The sequence below is a fragment of the Manis javanica genome, chromosome 1 (genome assembly GCF_040802235.1).
Source record: "Manis javanica isolate MJ-LG chromosome 1, MJ_LKY, whole genome shotgun sequence".
Lineage (NCBI taxonomy): Eukaryota > Metazoa > Chordata > Mammalia > Pholidota > Manidae > Manis > Manis javanica.
In genome coordinates, this window is record NC_133156.1 from 27,618,384 (window position 1) to 27,638,300 (window position 19,917).

Consider the following 19,917-nt stretch of genomic DNA (forward strand, 5'->3'; position numbering starts at 1 on the left):
CTCAGCAAGTCATAATCACTGATCATAGATCCCCCCAACAAATACAATGATATTAACAAAGCTGAAAATATCATGAGGATTACCAGAATGTGACAGAGACACAAAGTGAGCAAATGCTTTTGGAAAAACGGTGCTGATAGACTTGCCCAATGCAGGGTTGCCACAAACCTTCAATTTGTAAAAAATGCCTTATCTGTGAAGCTCAATAAAGGGAAGCACAACAAAATGAGATATGCCTATATAATTACAAACTATGCTAGGAGATGCCCCAGTTCTGTAAGCGCTATTCCAGAGGAGTTGGGTTGCACCTCCAGTGGGCTTCCTGGAGGAGGGCTCAGGGCTCAGTTGGACTGGAGAGGAGGGGTTAACTAGGAGGTAGGAAATCAAGGTGGAATGCAAACCTGCAGGCTGTGGTTTAGGAGGTTCTTGACCTAATCATTCACAGTATGATTGATTCTAACCTCTGTAATTTGGGGATTTGACTGAGTACATGACAGCTGCCCCACCCTCGACAGGGACAACTGGCAGAGGCGAGCCTCCCCTTCCCCCTTGTCCATCTTCTAGCTTCTGCCTGGCACTCACCTCTGCCAGCCTGGCTTACCAGCCTGCAGTTGCCCCATATGCCAGGGAGCTTGATGCCGATGTGTCCGGAGGCCCTTCAGAGCTGGCACCTGTGCTTGTCCTGTCAGTGTCCCTCTCTGGGGGTGGCACAGTCACTAGGGCCTCTTGACTGCTCCTTCTGTGGGGCCTGGTTAGTACCGCCTGGGAGAACTTTGCCCTGCTCAGGGCGTCCTATGGCTCCTCTGGGGCCAATGCTGGCAGAGTCCCCAGGTGCACCCCAGACCAAGGTACCAGGTCAAGGCACACCTGCTGGCTCCTCCTTCCAGAAGGACTCTGAGGGATGCCAAGAGCTCACATGGCTCCATAGCCACGAGCCTCCCCTCAGACCGGCCTGTCCCCTTGCCGGTACTGGGGCTCACAGGCACATTCCAGCCTCCATAACTGGCTCAAGTGGTGCCGACTTCCTACAATGCTTCCTTCTCCCCTTCCATCCTTTTTGCCCACCCTTTTAAAAGCCTGCTTAAATCCAGCTTTGCAAAGCCTCCCCTTTTGGGTGTCCCAGTCTCTCAACCAAGGCAGTGCATCTGGAGAAACAGAGCCAGGGTGGGTCCTGACTAGCCATGAGCCTTGGTTTCCTTATCTGTAAAATGGGGTAATAACAGTCTCTACCTTACTGGGTTACTGGGAGGAGTGAATAAGAGAAGGCTTCTTGTCGCCCTTCAGAGCTCCAGTCAGTGCTAGAGCCGCTCTGAGCCCCTGCAGAGTCCCCTGTCTGAGCCACGACTACTGGACACAGCGCAAGCCTGAGCTCTCCCCGGACCCGTGCTCGTGCTCCCAGAGAAAAGCCCCAGCCTGGGCGTGAGGAATCTAGCTATCAGGCCTGGCTCTGCCACTCCCTCCTTGGGTGACCTGGAGCAAGTCTGTCCTCTGGGCCTCTAATGACTCCCTGAGCTGAGGTTCCTCTAGGGTGGGAACCGGGGCTATCCTCCCACTATAGCCCAGTGTTGACCTCAGTGCCAGGCCCACAGTAAGTAGATACTCGCGGTTGGCTTCACAGGACACAGGAGGAATGAAGAGGGGAGAGGACAGAAGGAGGAGGCAGGGGAAAGAGGGGAGGGCCAAGGATTGAGGGACACGGGGGTAGGGATGGTGCTGCTCCCTTCTAATTCAGAAGTGCAGGTCTGGAAAAAACTCTGGGTCTCCAAGAGCCAAGAAGGTGGTTTACAGCCTGGATTTACTGTGTCTCCAGCTGCCTGAGTCTGGACAAGCCTGGTCTGTTCAACTGTGTACCCAGGGCTGGGTGAGGCACGGCGGGGTTTATGTGGTGAGCGTTCAGCCACGCAGGCTGGGCCAGAGTGGGCCTGGTCAGGGAGAGGGGCCCTGCGTGCTGAGAGCAGGACTCCTCTACTTCCTGCCTCTGTGACCTGAGGCCAGTGACTTTACCTCACCCATGCCATGGAGCTAACGGTAGTGCAGACTACTGGGAGGATTAAACAATGTGGTGGAGTGCCTGGTACATAGTAAATGCTCAGTAAACATGTTACTACATTTATCATTATTCTATGCTTATTATTGTGTATCTGAGTGTGATAAAGTCTGCATGAGGCAGTGTAGCTTCAGTGTGTGTGTGAAGGGAGGAGAAGAGGATGCTGGTGGCCGGGACGCAGCCGGGAGTAGTTGACGTGAAGGTGTGTGTGTGTGAAGTTGAATGAGAGTGTGCACATGAATGTCATGAAAGGTGCCATTCCAGGTGGTGCCTTGGCTTCCAGGAACCCTTGAGAAGTGAACTCCGAGGCCATGCCCCTCTTCCAAGGTTTCTCTGAGTGGTCACAGATTCTCATGCCGCATTCACACATTGTCTCATTGTCACATTCACACACCCTTCTCCCAAGGACCCAGGGGGCAGGCCCCCTAAGGCTCTTGGGCTGCGGTCTTTGAGCATCTGCCTGCAGCCAGCAGGCCCGTCCCTGCATAGACCTGTGCCTGTGTAAGTGCTCGGCAAATGGCGTCTGCACTCATTGCACTCATGCCCGCCACATCCCCATGTGAGTTGCAGAAGCCCCTGCTTGGGGGGTGGTGAGCCCCATATGACATACTCTTGGGCTCACTGATTTTACTTCTTGGGATTTATCCTAAGGAAAGAATGCACATGTGTGAAAGGTGTAAGTACAGAGAGTCAGGGCCATGTTATCCATTTCAGGGAAATTCTGAAAGTCACTAAGAGCCAGCAGCCTGCCGCTGGCAGATGTTCACACGTGCTGTGGTGAAGAGGAAGGCAGGTTACAAAGTCTAACATATATGATGAGCCCACCTTTTGGAATAACATGCATACATAAACATACACAAAGAGTATAAATAACACAAGACTTATGCCAACATGTTAGCAGTCAATCACTCTACATGGTGAATCTCAGGGCAATGTTCAGTTCTCTTTTTTTCTGTTGCTCCTTATATGTATACAGAGCTTTTTTTCTGTTTTCTTCTATTATGTGTTTAATACTAAAATCATTAGAAGGCCGAAATACAACTCCTGGCTACCATATCCTGGTGTTTGAGAGGAGCATCTGAGGCAATAAGCCTTGGGTGGATCCTAGCGCCTGCTGGTGGGGCATCACCTTCTTGCCTAGACCCACTCCCCAAATCACAAATCCGGGGTTTCACCTGGATCTCCCCACCCCATGGAGGGCTCAGGTCCCAGTCACACTTCTCTCTGTGGCTCTGGCCACATTAACACTAGAGCCTTGGACAAGTGGGACGTGTTCCTCTTTGCAGTTTAAAGCCCTCTTCTGGGCACCTAGGTGCCCCTCTAGCAGGACAGCGTGGGTAAGAGCCACCATTCCCAATTCTGAAAAGATTCAAGGCTCAGGAAGACAGCCACCAGCCAAAGGTCAACAGCAGAACCAAAGTCACCTGAGGCCAGCTGATGAGGAGGAGAAAGAGGCTCAGCATCTGGGTGACTGCCCTCTGGCCCACTGCCGGCCTTCCCTGCCCCCATCCTGGCCCCCCAGAGACTGGGAACATCTGGCTGCCGGCCTCACTCCAGGAGGGGTGAGCAGCAGAGGGGCCTCCTTCCGCCAGGCCCCCGAGGGAGGCCGCTGCTGTGGGGCAGGCACATCCATCAGTCTGCAGGACTGGCTGTGCGGGAGAAGGGGCGGCTCTTTCCCCACCCCTTCTCCAGACATTCCTGCGTAATGGAGTCTCCTTTCCTGTCCATTTATTACCAACCCACAGAGCTCTGCCAAGCCCAGGCTGCAGGTTCAAACCCCACCAGCCCTACCTTTTCCTGGGGAAAGAGGTTCCCCATGGGAGGCACCTGGGAGGGGCACCAGACCCTCACCTTTACTATCATGTCCCACTCTGCTCCCCCACTCTGTCTGTGGGTCTGCTCAGGGCCAGACCTGAGCTAAGCACTTCATATAATGGATTTTGTATGTCCATACCTGTGAAATGGTCACTCTCTCATTATCCTCATATTAACAGATGAAGAAACTCAGACTCAGAGAAGTTACACACTTGCTCAAAGTCACACAGCAATCAATGACAGTCTGCCTGATTCCAAAACCCAAGCTTTCTCCTTGCTCTTCTCTTTTTGCCGAAAATACCATTGTTTCCCCATTGAATGGTCTTGGCACCCATGTTGAAAATCAGTTGGCCCCAGAAGTATAGATTTACTTCTCGACTCTCAGTTCCATTCCATTGCTCTAAACGTCTACCTTTGTGATGGTACCACACTGTCTTGATTACTGTTGCTCTGTAGTAAGTTTTGAAATTGAAAAGTGTGAGTCCTCCTATATTATTCTTATTTTTCAGGGTTGTTTGGCTATTCTGGATCCTTGAAATTCCATATGAACTTTAGAATCAGCTTGTCAGTTGTACAAAGCCATCTAGGCTTTTGATAGGGATTGCATCGAATCTATAGATCAGTCTGAGAAGTACTGCAATCTTAATAATGTCGGTGGGGTCTTCCAGTCCATGCACATATGATCTTTTCCATTTATTTAGATCTTCTTTATTTCAACAATGTTTGTAGTTCTCAGAGAAGAGTTTTGCACTTTGTTAAGTTTATTCCTATGTATTTAATTCTTTCTGATGCTTTTGTGGATGGAATTGTGTTCTTAATTTCATTTTTGGATTGCTCATTGAAAATATATAGAAACAGTTGATTTTTGTATATTGATATTGTATCTGGCAGCCTTACTGAACTAATTTATTAGGTCTCATAGTTTTTAGTGGATTCCTTGGGATTTTCTACATATAAGATCATGTAATCTGCAAATAAAGATTAGTTTTACTTCTTCTTTCCAATATGGATGCCTTTTATTTCTCTTTCAAGTAACTTGTTCCTAGGAGATATTAGGAGAGAGCTATTCGGTACAATGTCACTTCACTGAGTTAGAGCGCATGCACAGAGAACCGCCTTCTGGGCCAGGTTTGAAGGTCAGTTCTAATATCCCTTAGGAACAAGTTACTTGAAAGAGGCATCCTGCACTACCTCCTTTTACTCAGTTGAAGTGAATACCCATCTGTCCTGCTTCCATTGTTGTGCTGAAAGCAACTTGCTCTGCATCTTCCCCTGAAGCTGGTCAAAAGGCCTTTCCGCAGCACACTCATCTCATGGAGCTGAAATGCATACATGTAGAACAGCCTTCTAGAGCAATGTTTAGGAACTGTTCTCCATGTCTCTTGGAAGCAAGTTCTCAGTCCACACTAGCTAAGGCTCCACTCTTGACAATAGCCATCTGCCTGCCCCCTTTGCCTCAGCCGCCCACCCCTAAGGAAAAGGCTGAGCTTCTGCAACTGCCTATTCTGTGTGACTCAGACACCCACGGCGCCTGGCCACAGCACTGCCCTGTAAGGAGTGGCAGGCCTCTTCTGGGTTTGGGGTTGGAAAGCCTGGGCAGGGAACAGGGGGTAGAGCCCAGGGACCCCTGGCTCCAGGGAGCTCCTCTTCTTACTGTAAGAGACACCCAGCCAGCACCAGGCACCCCCAAAATGTCTCTCCAGCCTCAGGCTGGGCAAGGCCTGAGATGCCCAATAGAATGTGCATTCCTTGGGAAACCAGGGTACCTTCTGAGACACCAGGCCCCTGAAGGGCCCCAGGTCAGCCAAGCCTGTGGTCAGTGCTGGCTGTAGCCTGACCCACCCACTCCTTCCTGTGGGGGCCTCAGTGCAGGAGAGATGGCCCTGTGAACAATGCCCCACTCTGTTCTTGGCCTGGGAGGGGGTGGCTAATTCAACTGTACTCCACATGGGCTCCCCTGCTCACCCCCACTAATTGGCACCTTCAGGCCTCAGAGGAAACCCAGATACCCCATGCTTAGCACCCCACCAACTCCCAGACAGGCTGTAGCTTGGAGGTCAGGAGTGAGGACCAAAAGGACTTTGGGGGCACTGGGATGGCACCTCAGCAGGGCCATCCATGAGCCCCCAAGTCCCAGCCCAGCCGGGGTGGCCCCATCTTTGCTCAGGACTTCTAACGAGGCCTCAGCCTCATCTGATGAATGAGAATGGCTCGGAAAGCTGGGTGGCCCGTCTCTGGTCACAATGCCAGGAAACAGCAGACGTAGAACTCAGACCCAGGTCTGTGAGCTCCAGAGCCCACAGTCTTAACCACTGCACAAAACTAGCTTTTGAAAACCCTTAGGTGACCACCCCAGGGCACAGAGTATGCCCACACAGATGTCAGCACACCTGCACATGTACACACACACTATCACACACAGGCACACCTTCCTTAGTAGCCAAACCCTGCCAAGGACGGCCTTGGAAAGAGTCCCGAGGTGCCCCAGGCCCAGTTTCCCCCGTCACCCAAAGGGGCCTCTCTGCCTCCCAGGTTCCCAGCTGGGCCCAGAAGTCAGGGTCCCAGCTCAGGATTCTCCTGGTATGTGTGCGAGCTGGGGAGGTCGGTCCTGCCCTGGAGCTCCCTCCGGTCCAGCAGGCCTGTGGGTCAGCTGGAAGCCCCCCCTCCCAGGGCCTTCCAGGGCCCACAGGCCGCAGGCCAGGCCTGGCTTCCGGAGCCGCCGCCACCTTGGCCGACTGCACCGCACGTGGTTTCCATCAGCAGCCTGCTTGGACGCACAGTGCCTTGTGAAAGCGTGAAAGCGCCACAGGGCTCACCTCCACACAGGATGGGCCAGGTGGGCAGCCTCGGGGCTGGAGGAGGGGGCATCTGGTGGGGGCTGGGCTGCGGGGCGGGACGGCACAGCAGTTAGGGTACAGGGCCTGCTACCTCTAGTACAGCAGGAGAGCTGCAGCCAGAACAGTAATAACTGATGTTTATTGAGCACTTTGGGGGCCGCTCTCTGTGCATTACTTGCTTGACCTCATTTAATCTTCTGCCTCCTTGTATTGATGTTTCCATTTTACACATAACACAACTATGACTCAGAAAGGGCAAGCAACCAGGCTGCAGCCACACAGGTGGGGAGAGGCACAGCTGGGGTGCCCAGGCTCTTGCCTCTGCAGCACCTGCTGAATGGGTGGCCAGCCCAGGGCAGCCAGTCTGAGGGACCCAAGAGCTCTTTCTCTGCGGGTCTCCAGGGGACGAGGCTTCTGGGGCCAGCCCTGCCTGGCGTTCTGGCTCAGCCACCTTTCCCACCCACAGAGCTTCCCAAAAACCAGTCCAGAAGGCCCAAGCACCCATGTCCTCTGCCCCACCTCGCTCCCAGCACTAAGCCCAGGCAGGCAGAGAAAGGGCTTCTGAGCGGCTGTGGACAGCAGGGAGGGAGAGGGAGTGCCATGCTCTGTATTGGATCAGAGGGGTGGTCCCGTCCCCATCCCCACCCCTTGGATGATGCCCCAAGGACCCTGCCAGTCTCCGACTTCCTTACCCCTCCTCACTTACCCCTGGCCCAACCTCCTCTCCAGGCTGAGGCCTTCTGGTTCACGGCAGCCCCTGCCTCTTGTGCCGCATCTCTAGGCTTTGCTCATGACTTCACTTACCTGGGACCCTGCCCTTCACCCTGGCTAACTGGTGCTCCAAAACTCAGCCACACACCCCATGCAGCAGGACAGCCATGTGCCCCATTGGGCTCCAGAACGTCTTTCTGAGTGTGGCTCAGAGCAGATTCTTAAGGCGCCCCGGATCTTTCTTTGGGACTTGCCCCAAATCCAGAATCTTTCTCTGGTGGAAAGGGATGCTTCCTCTCCCCTGTTGGAGACAGCACCCCAACTGTTCAGACTGGTTTCCTCTTGCTCGTCTTCCCACTCGACCATCCATGGACGGAAGGAGGCTGTACTCAGTCGCCAAGTAGGTCCTTTCTAGCTCCTGGACCCCTGGTGGGCCTCTGAGCCCCTGAGAGACCACCTCTGGAGGATGGTTCCAACAAGCTGTCCCTGCCACCTTCTACATAGATTAGGTTGTCTCCCTCAAGGTGAGCTTGCTCAGCCAAGAGCTGGCTGCACACATCTCACTGGGTGGCCCCCAGTCACCCTTTGCCCTTTGGTGCGGTGGGTCAATAAGGGCCACTAGAAAAGAAGCCCTGTGGAAATTACTATGGACATTCTCAAGGGTTAAGCCAAAAAACTGCTCATTCAGCGTGGCTTTGTTTACAATATTGAAAACCTAAAATAACCCACATATTCAATTATTAAAGTGTGGTACATTATAAACTGAACTCATAAAGAATATGTAATGAGAGAAGATGGCCACAATTTATCTCTAAGAGAAAAATAAGCACATTATAAAATGTTATGTAGGAAGAGGAAAACCTCCAGGCAGACATGTTAACAGAAACAGGGACAAAGCGTAGAAGTGCAGACTCAGAAGCTGGAGCACCTGGGCCCGCGGGGTGACTCTGCCCCCCTGGAGCCAGGATGCAACGCTTGACAAGCCACCAAACCTAAAAGCTAGAGTCGCATCACCTGTGGAATGGAGGGCAGTGGGGAAGACGCTGCCCCACTGATGCATGCCAGGCCCTCGGCACAGTGTGACATGGACAGACCAAGCACCCAGCAAAAATTAGCCTTTACGATGACACACACCAGAGTGTGGATAGTGCCTATCACTGGATTATCAGTGATTTCAATTTTCTTACGTTTGCTTATGTGTATTTTTTAACATTTCTGCTATGAATATGAATTACTTGTATTACTTTTAAAAATTAAAACATAAGCAGCCCAGTGGAACTCATTCCTAAGTTTCCTGCCAGCAAGCTGCTGAGGATGTGGCTCATCACAATGCGCTGAGATTTTCTGGAAGAAACCGATCTGCTCTTGGTAACAGGAGGTTTCCCTGATCACACTGGCTGCCTGTGGGCCGTAAGCCACAGCAGGGTACTTAACCTTAATGTCCACAGCAAGGGGACATTGTAAATGTACTATGACCCAGTTTATACAATGTGCGTAAGAGAGCACGTGAAGGAGTCCCACCAAAGAATTAGAGGTGTTACCCCAAGAAATGGGGCAAAAGGGACTCGTATGCTTTAGATTTTGTACTCTTCACTGCCGATTGCAATACTTTCACAATCTTGTATCACAATAAAGTTGGAAATTACTAATTTGATGTAGTAGAAAATATTTAATAATACATGAAGGTGCTGACAATTTATTATGATTCAAAAGAGGTTTGCAAACTAGAATGCTGGTATATCATCATTTCTACAAAAACAACTTAATACACCAGACAGAAAGGAGAAGTCCTAAAATATGAACAGTGGTTATGCCAGAATTGTGGGATACAGACATTTTTATTTTCTTCACTTTTGTCTGTATGTTGTCAACTTTCCACAATGGACATCTGTAACTTTTGTGATAAGAAAATATACTTTCTTAAGAGGAAATATCTGACCTGCAGTAAGTGTCTAAGACACAGCAGCCTGCATTTTTAGCCTTTTTCTTGCCTCCACTTTCTCCCCACCCCGATGGGCCTGTTTTCTCACCTGCTTTTAATTGGCGCCATCTTGCTGTCCTTCCTGTGTCCTTCAAAAAGCCTTGAAATTCTTGTTGGAATGAGGCAAAGCAGAAGCCAGGGCGCAGGCCCAGCCCTCTGCTCCCCGCCCAGTGGCCCCTACCATCCCACACTGCCTCCTGGAGTACTGTTCTCATTAGTGGGGACACAAAGCAGACCCAAAGGCGGAACTATAAACACCAGAGGCAAAGACCCACAAACAGCTGGGTAACTGACTCCAGCTGTGCAAATGGCCCCAGCCTCGTTCATGCAAGGGCAGGGGCTGGATGGGGGCGTTGGTGGGCCGCTGAGGACTTGCCTCTGCCTCCCCTCCTGAGACCACAAGCTGCTCTGTGCCAGGTAGTTAGAGAACTGGTGGGCCAATCCTGGGTGGGCCTACATCCAAGGGGGCAGGGAGTATGGAGACAAAGTCACCTGAGCCCCATTGCCTATGCCTCTGGGCCTTAACTTACCTATCTGTAAAATGCGGGGAAGAGGAACTTAAAGACTAGATGGGCTTCTCGGCCCTATCACATCATGCTTAATTCATACATATAAACACTGGAACTAAATGCCTATAATATACTCTGTAATATAATAAAAATATATACTATGTAATAATGTAAACATATGCTATCAAGTTTTCTGTAATATAACCCATACATTGTATTATATATTACTGTATCATACTCTTTAATAGTATATTTTTTACTATCTGCAGATATCTCTGATTACAGAGTATGTAGAGGCAAGCCAGGAAGACTTCCTATAGGAAGAGAGATTTAAGGGCTATGAATTTGACAGGCAGAGAAAATTAGCCTCCAAAAATGTCATAATGGAGGGGAAGGAAGAGAGCTGAAGGACCAGGGCATTTACAGGGGCTGCTTGATGGGTCATTCAGGGTAGGGACCCAGGTCTGTCTTCCACTCTCGAGACACACAGCCCGCCATTGCAGAGGACAAGCAGAAAGCACACTGGGTTGAAATGACCAAGACGTGCAAGCCCCAGAGGATCCCAAACCTGGCTATACAGCACAAGCTCTAAGGAACCTGGTAAAACAGATTCCTGGGCTCTTCCCAGAGTTCTCGAATCAGAACCCAGAGCAGCAGGACTAGGTATGGAATTTTGGAAATTGCCTAGTTGATTCTGAGGCCAGAAGCGTCCATGTCTGGCCCAGGTGGGTGTCTGGGAACCTTTGGCCCAGAGTTCCCAGGGGGTGTGGATAGAATGTGAGGTCGGGGAGTCACTCATGATTCTCACATTCTGCCCTGCGCCCAAACACCCACACAGTAGAGCCCAGGGAGCTTCAGGCTGTGGAGTCCCACACACCAAGGACTCCCAGCTATGTGATCCTGGCGGAGTTACTTAACCTCTCTGAACCTCAGATTCCTCATCTAGATACTGGGGATGACGACAATACCTCCTTCAGAAAGTTGTTACAAGGATTAAGAGAGAGAGCACTTGACAAGCAGAGGGCCTGTCCCTGACACAGAGCAAGAAATACTACTTCTTAGTCATAGTATTTAATTTATTGATATTTTATTTGAAATGTTACCCCACCACCATTAACCACCAGCCCAGTCGTTTGTGGAGAGGCTCCCCCTGACTCTAACCATGAGAAGCTGGTATGATAGTGCCCCCTGGTGGACATGGTCTAGACTGCACCAGGTAAGTCTGACCCACTGGTGTCAAAATCAGTTCCATTTCTTCCCTTTTACCCATAAATAGTTCTGCGTGAGCTTAAGAACAATGATATATCCTTACACAATAGTACAGTAATTAAAATTAGAAAATTTGACATTGACATAATGCTATTATCCAATCCCCACAATCCATATTCACATATTGCCAGTGTGGTGTCCTCTACAGCTGTCTCCTGGTCCTGGACTCCTCCAGGCGTCACACGAGACATCCAATTGCCAGATGTCTTTTTTATCCTTTCATTCTGAACCATTTCTCAACCCTTCTTTATCTTTCATGACTGTGACATTTTTAGAGTTCAGTCTAGTTATTTTGCAATACATCCTTCAATATGTACGTGTCCGCTGCTTCCTCTTGGCTAGATTCATGTTACACGTTTTTGTCAGGAATTTCACAAGCTGTGTCCTGGCACCATGTCAGTTTGTCCCAATACCAGTGATGTGAACTCCAACTCCCCCATCTATGATCATGTGGGAGCTGAGCTCTGAGGGCCAGAGAGGAGCTGAGACACAGCAAGTCAGGATACTCAGCTCAGGGTCTTAACAAGTGCTCAGGATAGCTCTGGCTAGGCAAGAACTTCCCTCCATTGCCTGGGGCCTCTTCAGGCCCTGAACTCTGATGGGAGCCTATGGGCTGGCAGAAGGACTAAGGATACCAGTGTTTCTGTCATGGTCTGCAGGGAAGACCATCACACCAGTCAAAGTGCCTGGAGCTCCCCTTTCTGCTTCCCCTATTTCTAGTTAAATCTTATTAAGACTTTTTCATTCCACAAATGATACATGCATTTTTTTAAATGTTTTAGCCAAACTGAAGTCCCCTTTGAAAATGCCCCCTTCCAAGGTTACTCTCCTCTTCTAGAAGTAACCACCTCCAGTATGGTGTAAGATATCTATACTCCCAGGGAAAATACACACTATGTGACATTCTCTCCACAAATGGCCACACTACAGGTCATTCTTACTGAAATTTCCCTGGCAGGACTTGGGAGACTGAGCTGATTGTTTTCAACTGCATCATCATGTTCTAGCATGTGGCTGCACTAGAGGCTATTTAGTGGATCCCCTATGGATGGCCATCTAGGTTGTTTCCAGCATTTTGCTATTATGAAACATACTGCCCTACTACACAATCCAGGGCTTCTCAGAGGAAAATGCCCCCTCTGGGAACCTGGACTGTTCCTGGGGTACCAGATTCCCTGAGTGGCTCCTCACTTAGGGGATAAGGAGAATCTAATTGCCTTTATTTACTTAACCAATTAGAACTGTCAGGACTCTTGAGACCTGAGAGCAACTGGGCTGGGTTTTCATGATGTGTTCTCTCAAGGTTCTAAGGTATTATGGGGGACAGGGAGCAGGAGTTGGCTGGTCAGAGTCCAAGCCCTCACCCCACCTCCAACCAGAGCACCCTGCCTGTAGGAGTACCTGGTTGTCAGTGAAGTCTCTTTTAAAAAAGATTGTTGATGGGTGGGAAGGGAGGGAGGGGAAAGAAAGGGGGCATTATGATTAGAATGTATAATGTGGGGGAGTGCATGGGGAGGGCTGTACAACACAGAGAAGACAAGTAGTGACTCTATAGCACCTTACTATGCTGAATGACAGTGACTGTAATGGGCTTTGTGGGGGGGACTTGGTGAAGGGGGAAGCCTAGTAAACATAATGTTCTTCATGTAATTGTAGATTAATGATACAAAAAAAAATACATACAAATGCAATTTAAAAATTAAAGGAGTTGCTATGAACAAGAGCTTCAATCATCCACAAGTTTTGTGACCTCATAGTTCCTTGAATAATTAGACACATGTTGGAATGTTTGTTTTAAGGAGAATGAGAACTGAGTATGATGTGAATCTATTTTTCTAGTTTCTTCACCTTTAGACACTATCAGCCATTTTATTCTTCCTTTATTTCTTAAAACGTTTTTGTTGAAATATGGATGATTAAAAACATGATGATATTGGTTTCAGATGAACAACAAAATGATCCATCAATTGTTTATGGTACCAAAGCCTCACCATCGTAAGTGTAGTTATCATGTCACCGTAAATATATTGCAATATTGTTGGCTCTATTGCCTGTGCTGTACTTACATCCCTGTGACTAAATTATTTAATAAATTGAAGTTTGCAACTCTTAAAAAAAAAAAAGATTGTTGGCTGTTCTAAAAGTTAAAACTGATGCAGCCCAGCTCCTCATGTGACACAGGCATCCCCTCGGCATCATGCTTCCTGAACTGCTCCCATTAATACAGCCTCCGGCCATGTGCTGGTGATCATGACTTGTACGAAGCTCCCCAGCTGATAAACCCCAAAGATGTTTCCGCAGTGCTGACCTTGTGCTGGCACACTTCGTGGCCTGAGTCCGTGTTCCCAAACCTTCCTGCGTATCAGAAACTCGTTCAAATGCACATCCCACTTCTGACTGTGTGGATTTGGGAAAGCCCAAAATGTACGGTTTTTTCGGAGGGAGCAGGTCCAGATACCTGCAGCGAGTTGGCCAGGGCCTCCTGACTCCCAGGCTCTGCTCATCTCCTGCAAGTCTCAAGCCTGGCCCTCAGTCAGGCTGGGAGGATGAGAAGTCAGTTGTTTTACCCAGTTTTAGTCCCTTGGACAGTGGGATTCTGAATTAGTAAGAACTGGCCAGGCCCATGGGTGCGAGCCAGGCTTTCCTCAAGTGGGGTGCCTCTGCACACTAGACAGGTGCTAAAGTGCGGACGCCTGGGCCCCGTCCCCGACCTGCTGCAGATGAATCTCTGGAAGTGCGGCCTGGTAACGTGCATTTTAACAAGTTCTCCAGAACAGCCACTGAGTCCAACTCCCTCCAGACCCCTAAAAGATGAGATAAACTGAGGATCAAAAAGTAAAAGTGACTTATCCCCAGTCACAGCACTCATCTGTAGCAGAACTAGTTTTAGATGCTGCGTCTCCTCTCCCTGCATGGCTCAAATCCCCAGCCCTTCTCAATGATCTAGCCATCTGTGTCTGAAGGCTCTTTGTCATCTGAGACACCCCATGTGGCTGCCCTGTTAAAAAGCTTCAGTTTCCAACCCCATGGAAATGGTCTTTGATTTGGCCAAGTCACCATGGGGGTGGGACGGCAGGCTGGCGGTGCATGCAAACATCCCTATCTCCATCCTCTCTTGCAGGCCTTGCGAAAGGGCAGACAGACAGACAGACATGACCAATGTGTACAAACAGAACCCCACTTTATTAGCAGTTAGTTCGAGATTGTACATTAACGGAGGAAGGTTTCCACTTTTAACACAACCCAAAATGGCTGGTTCGAGAGAGCCCTGATCCAGTGAGCTGGGTAGCATCCCCTCTCCACCCCTCTCCCCACTCCAAAGGAGGGAAACCTCCGCCTGCTCCCCTAATGTGCCCCCACCCTCCCCCATCAGCCCCCTCCTCTCCCCAGGAAATGACATGAATTTCATGCACAAATTACAAAAGGAGCCCTCTTGCTGATACTAACAGCTACAGTCATAGAAAACCCTTTCTCCCTCCTCCTCCTTGAGGACCAGAGAAAGGAGAGAGGAGGGATGAATTTACTAGGACAAAACACAGCCGGGATCTCCCCCAGGCCCTTGACACTGACCCCGTACAAAGCCCAGGCCCATCCCTCATGGGGGGCGCTGCAAACCTCTGGCTCTCTGAGCTGGTGACGGCAAGCCCCAGGGGGCTGCCAGCCCAGGGTCAGTCCACGGAGAACCCAGCTCACCTCAGGGCAGGGAAGGGCCCGGGCCCTCTATCCTTACTTCAACTACAGAAGACCCACTTCCTTTTTTGACGGCTGAAAACCCCTGCTGTAGCCTTGTCAGCTTCTATAAATGGGGAAAACTCAGGCCCTGCGGGGGAACTGTCAGGGAGCTACTAAATGCACCCAGTTGAAACCAAATTTCATGTTCCTGCCTCCAGCCCAGTGCTCTTGGCCTCCCACCACAGTGCGGGGGAGGCAGTTCCCCAGCTAGGTCCTTCTCTGGTGCACCCCAGGGGCCTGGCTCTGTTCCCCTGCACATTGCCCATGAGACTCCAGGAAGTGAGAACCTGGAGCCCACAGGAGAGAGAGAGAGGGCTCTTTGACACCCTGCGGGCCATCATCAGGATCAAAGGTGGTAGCACAGGCTCTTCGGAGCTGAGATGGCTCATTCCCACCAACAGCACTGCTTGAGCCAGCCTCCTCTTTCTAGAGTGACCCCAGGCCCTCCCAGGCCCTCCCTGGAGCTCCCGAAGCTCCAGCCCGCCCCTCTGCTGGTTTGGCACTTGGTACAGGGGATGGTAGAAGGACAACTTTGGCTGGAGTGAAGTAATCAAGTCAGCACAAACGGCAAAAACCCACATAGCTTAAGTTACCCTTGACAATACAGGGGCTGGAGGAACTTGTTCTATGACACCATGAAAAAACCACCAGACAAATCCAGAATGTGGGACTTCTACAAGACAGCAGGCCTGCTAGCCTCAGAAAAAAATGTCATTTAAAGAATCAAAGTGAGTAGAGAGGGCACTAGTCAGCATTCAAGAGATTTTTTTAAAAACATAGTTAGAAGAGGTAACGTGTGCACCTTGATTGGATCTTGATTCCAAACCCAGGTTTAAGTTACTGGGGGAAATCTGAATACAGATTGGACAGCAGATGTTGTTAAGAAATTATTGTTGTCTTGAGTGTGACACAGTCAGTATGTAGGAGAATGTCCTACCTCTCAGGAGATGCAGGCTGAAGCATACCGGGGCAAAGTCTCATATTTGCAACTTACTTTTATACTAGCTCAGAAAAAAAATACATAGAGAAACAAATGTGGCAAAATGTTCATTTTAAACCTACCTGGTGGGTAGTGGGTATTCATAATAAAAATTCTGGGAAAACATTTGTTTGTTTACTTGCTCTTTCCACTAACAAACCTGTGGGGTCAGCTCCACATTGGAACCACCAACCTCTGTGGGTCAGCCTAGCAGTTTCCCTCTTCTTGAACCTTCTTCAGCCAGGCCCAGAAGCACGGGCTGCTCTTACTTAAGGGCTCAGAAGCAGCCCGCCTCTAAACTGGAGACACGTCCTCCAAACCAAGATGCCTGCCCCAGGGAACAGTGCTAGAGCTGCTAGTGAGTGAGGCGGCCACAGGCGACACATCCCACCTGCACCCACCTTGGGGCAAAGGTTTGTGGCAGGGTGGGCAGGATGGATGATGGAGTCATCTACACAATTTAAGCTACTTCCTTCTCTTCTTTCTTTTAGCCAAATGCTTACAGCGAATTAGAGAATGCCACACTCATGCTGCCACACCCACAGACCTCTGGTTTTCTCATGACGGCTGGGTCTGTGTGCTCAGTTGCTGAGTCTTCCCCTCTCCAATAGCTACAGGCCCTGGCAGTGGGGACTCAAGAAAAATTCACTAATGGAAAGGGAAGTAGCAGTAGGCACACAGACTTAAAACACGTGGCAGGTCAAGTCCCCACCCTTCCAGAAGGGCCTGGGCAAAAGTTCCCAATATGTCCTCTGCTCCCCCAAGTTTTCACACCTGCCTGCTCCTTCCTCAGGCCAGAGGCAGAAAGAAGTAGAGCTGCCTTCCCACCAGGCATTCCAAGCTCCAAAAGAGGGCATCCAGGCCCAGAGGGTAGATGTCAGAAGGTGGGCTGTAAGGTCCTCACAGGGAATGGGGCCTGAGGCCACCACTGGAAGATGGGAGGCAAGGCCCGGGATTCATACTATGGAAGGCGCTGCCCCATTTGGGACTCTGATTCCACAGCACAGGCAATGGGCGTACAAGCAGGCGTGCCACCCTGTCCTCAGACACTGCTCCTCATCCCCTGGGGTGCAGGCAAGGCCCCGAGATCCCAGGCTCCAAGGCCACAGTGAAAAGCGCGACGGCAACGTTTCTCCCAGGAGCCGATGAGCCATACGCAGCTGGTCATGTTCAGTATCCAGCTCTGCTCCATCCCAGTAGAGAACGTGAGAAACAGGAACTGGTTCAGAGCCCAGACAGACCCAGGCCCCAAAGGCCGGGACCTTCCCAGGTAAGTAGAGCAAGACAGATGCAAACGCAGGGCTGGAGTGGAGAGGGCCCAAAGGCCCTGGCTGGGAAAGGGCGGTTTGTCCCGTATCCTGGAATGACCAAGGGTGTGACTGGGGCAGGGAACTGGCTGGCACAGAGCAGGGTCCTGAGGGTGAGCTCAGAGGCAGTGTGGCACTGGACTCAGAACTGGGAGCCTCAAGTTCAGTTAGCGGCCCTGCTCTCAACCAGCTCCTGACCTTGGCCAGGAAGGCCACCTCCCTTTCTGGACCTGTTTCCGTACTTGTTGAATGACCCTTCCAGACCCAAGATGTTAGTCTTCCGAGCAAGACAAGTCTCCAGAAGGATTCCCTCAGTGTCAGTTTGAAACTGAACTCGCAGTGGGAGGGGAGGGGAGAGGAACCCTGGCCTTAATCACATCACATTGTTAAAGAGGGGCAGGAGCAGGCCACAGCCGGAGAAGAGCTCGGAGAGCCTGTGGTCTGCAGAGGGCCTGGGGACAGTCCTGTGGGTCCCAGCGGGCACCCCAGCTCCTAGGGCAGCTCCCAACCTAGCACCATGTGAAGGGGGGAGGAGGTCAGCCTTTGGCTGCAGGTCTCCCACCTCAGCCCAGCTGTTTCTTTTGGCCTGAATTCCCCCAGGTCACTGCTTCATAAAGCCAGGTTTCCTGGTGGAGGAGGTCTTACCTGTGCATCTCCCCGCCTCTGCTCACAGGGGTAGCCAGGACAGCCATAGCGCTTGGAGAGGGAATGAGACCTCTCCCGGGGCGCCACCACAGCGTTCCTGAGGCCTGGGGCACGTGAAGACATGCCCCCCACTTCCTTCTCATTCTCTAGCACTGAGATAGGACACCTCTTGGGGATGGGGCTTGCCACTGTTTCATACAACTGAATTAAAAACAAACCCAACCAAAAAATATAAAATATATATATATACACATTATATATATATATGTAACACAGTGCGACCCCAGCACCCAGGGTATAAACTCTGGCACCAGAAAAAAAACAAAATATCAAAATACTTTAGCTTCTTAGTTATTTGGGAGGTTAAAGGGGGTCTCTGGGGACCCTCGGCCACAGCTAGCTGGGCTGTGGCCATGGATGGCGGCCTTACCAGCTCTGCCCAGTGCTGCCAGGGTCCAGGGCTGGGTGGGCATGGGGACAAGGTTTGTACACTGGAACATGTATACGGGCAGACTCCCGAACCGCCTCAGTCTGGTACCACAGCAAACACCACACATATGATCCCAGGGTGAAGAATGGGGAGGAGGCGGCCTGGCCTGGGTCTCTGGGTCCTAACAGCATGGCAGGGCCCCAGGGCTGACGGAGGCCTTGAGGACTGGGTGGATACTGTAGGAACCAGTGCTTCTTTCTCCAAAAACGGAAGGTGAGATGAAGGCATTAACCAGAATGTGTGTGGAGGTTCAGAGTTCTCTCGGGGTGGCCGCCCTCCTGTCCAGCCTGCCTCTGAGTACCCCGCTGACCCTCTGAAAGGCCTCCGGGAAATGGCGAGTCCTTCTCCCTGGTCTGGCAAAAGGCCCAGCTGGGCTCCTGTCCCTTACTGTCTGAAGGACAGGGAAAATATGGCAGCTAACACTGAGGTGACACCCTGCTGCGGCAGGGAGGGATGGGACGGAGGAGATGGGGTGGTTGGCAGGACACAGTGTGGGACAGGAGAGTCTCGTGAATGCCCTCCCTCCCAGGAAGCAGCCTTCCACCAACAGAAAGCGGCCTCTTCATGAAGGCTGTGAACGGAATGGACCCCTGGTAGCGAGGGAGGTCCTAGTGGCCACAGACCCCGCAGTGGATGCTCTGAGGTGCTCGTGGCCCGGCCTGGGCTCTTCTCCTGGCCCTGCCTGGGCCTTGGCAGAATATTGCTCATAAGTGCTTGGCCAGCCCGAGCCTAGCTCCCCACTGTGCAGGTCAGTCTGGCTCAGCGTGCGGGGGGACATCCCTGCCGTCACGAACATTCGGTCTGGCTGTGGTGGCCATGGCTACCTGGTGTTCTGGAGGTCCTCCCGCAGCCAGGTGGGCAGCGTCTGGCCCATCTTGTACAGCAGCTTGGAAAGCTCAATGCTGTGGTCCCGGTAATAGTCCTTCAGGAAGGCGCGGGACTGTAACAGGGAGGAGAGTTCAGATCTTGGTGATGTGCTGACTCAAGAGTGGCCCCTCCTCTTTACCGCCACCATTCTGCTGGCATCGGCCCATACACCTATTATTCATGCACAATCTTCCTCAACACGGTAGCCTCCAAAAGAGCACTCCTATGTAGGAGGAGCACCAAAATACAGCACACAAGGTCAAAATTCTTGTGAGAGGGACAAAGAGAGAGAATCAATCAGAACCAGGGGCAAACAAGCAGGGGAAACAAGAGGTCCCAGGGTGTGACCTTTCCCTGCATCCTTTGCCGCATCATTCTCCCGTGCAGCCACAGGTCCAAACGCTGCCGCCTCCTTCCAGGCCTAGCTCCAGAGCCCCATCTCCTCCTTCGAGAAGCCTCCTTCACCCCTCCCAGCTCCTGGCATCCCCTTGCTCTGAAATCCCATAGCATTTGTGTGCACCTCTTACTGCAAGAAGTACTTCCTGCCTTGTATTCTGTTTAGTGGTGTGTGTTGACCATTCCCCTCCTAGAAAAGGGTTCCTTGAAGACAACATGTTTGATTCATCCTCTAAGCCCCACAGCAGTCAGCCCTTAGTAGAAGGTAATAAATACTCATTTGACCAAATCAATTCTAACCCACCACATCCTAGCCCATATTTCCTCCTCTT

The 19,917-nt window shown here is 51.0% G+C and overlaps 1 protein-coding gene across 6 annotated transcripts in view; it reads right to left on the minus strand.

Moving 5' to 3' along the window:
* Positions 1 to 19,917, minus strand: part of NDST1 (N-deacetylase and N-sulfotransferase 1) — a 102,864-nt gene that overhangs the window by 31,405 nt on the left and 51,542 nt on the right. For 3 of the 6 annotated variants that reach the window (XM_017674686.3, XM_017674687.3, XM_017674688.3), the window contains 2 exons: positions 19,147 to 19,262; positions 9,060 to 13,973 (listed from right to left, as the gene is read on the minus strand). In XM_017674686.3, coding sequence (XP_017530175.2) covers positions 13,733 to 13,973; positions 19,147 to 19,262 — 357 coding nt within the window. In that variant the 3' untranslated portion in view covers positions 9,060 to 13,732. Of the gene's footprint in view, positions 1 to 9,059; positions 13,974 to 14,333; positions 19,457 to 19,917 lie in introns of those variants that run through there. The other 3 variants (XM_036994121.2, XM_073230619.1, XM_073230622.1) reach the window with 3 other exon arrangements.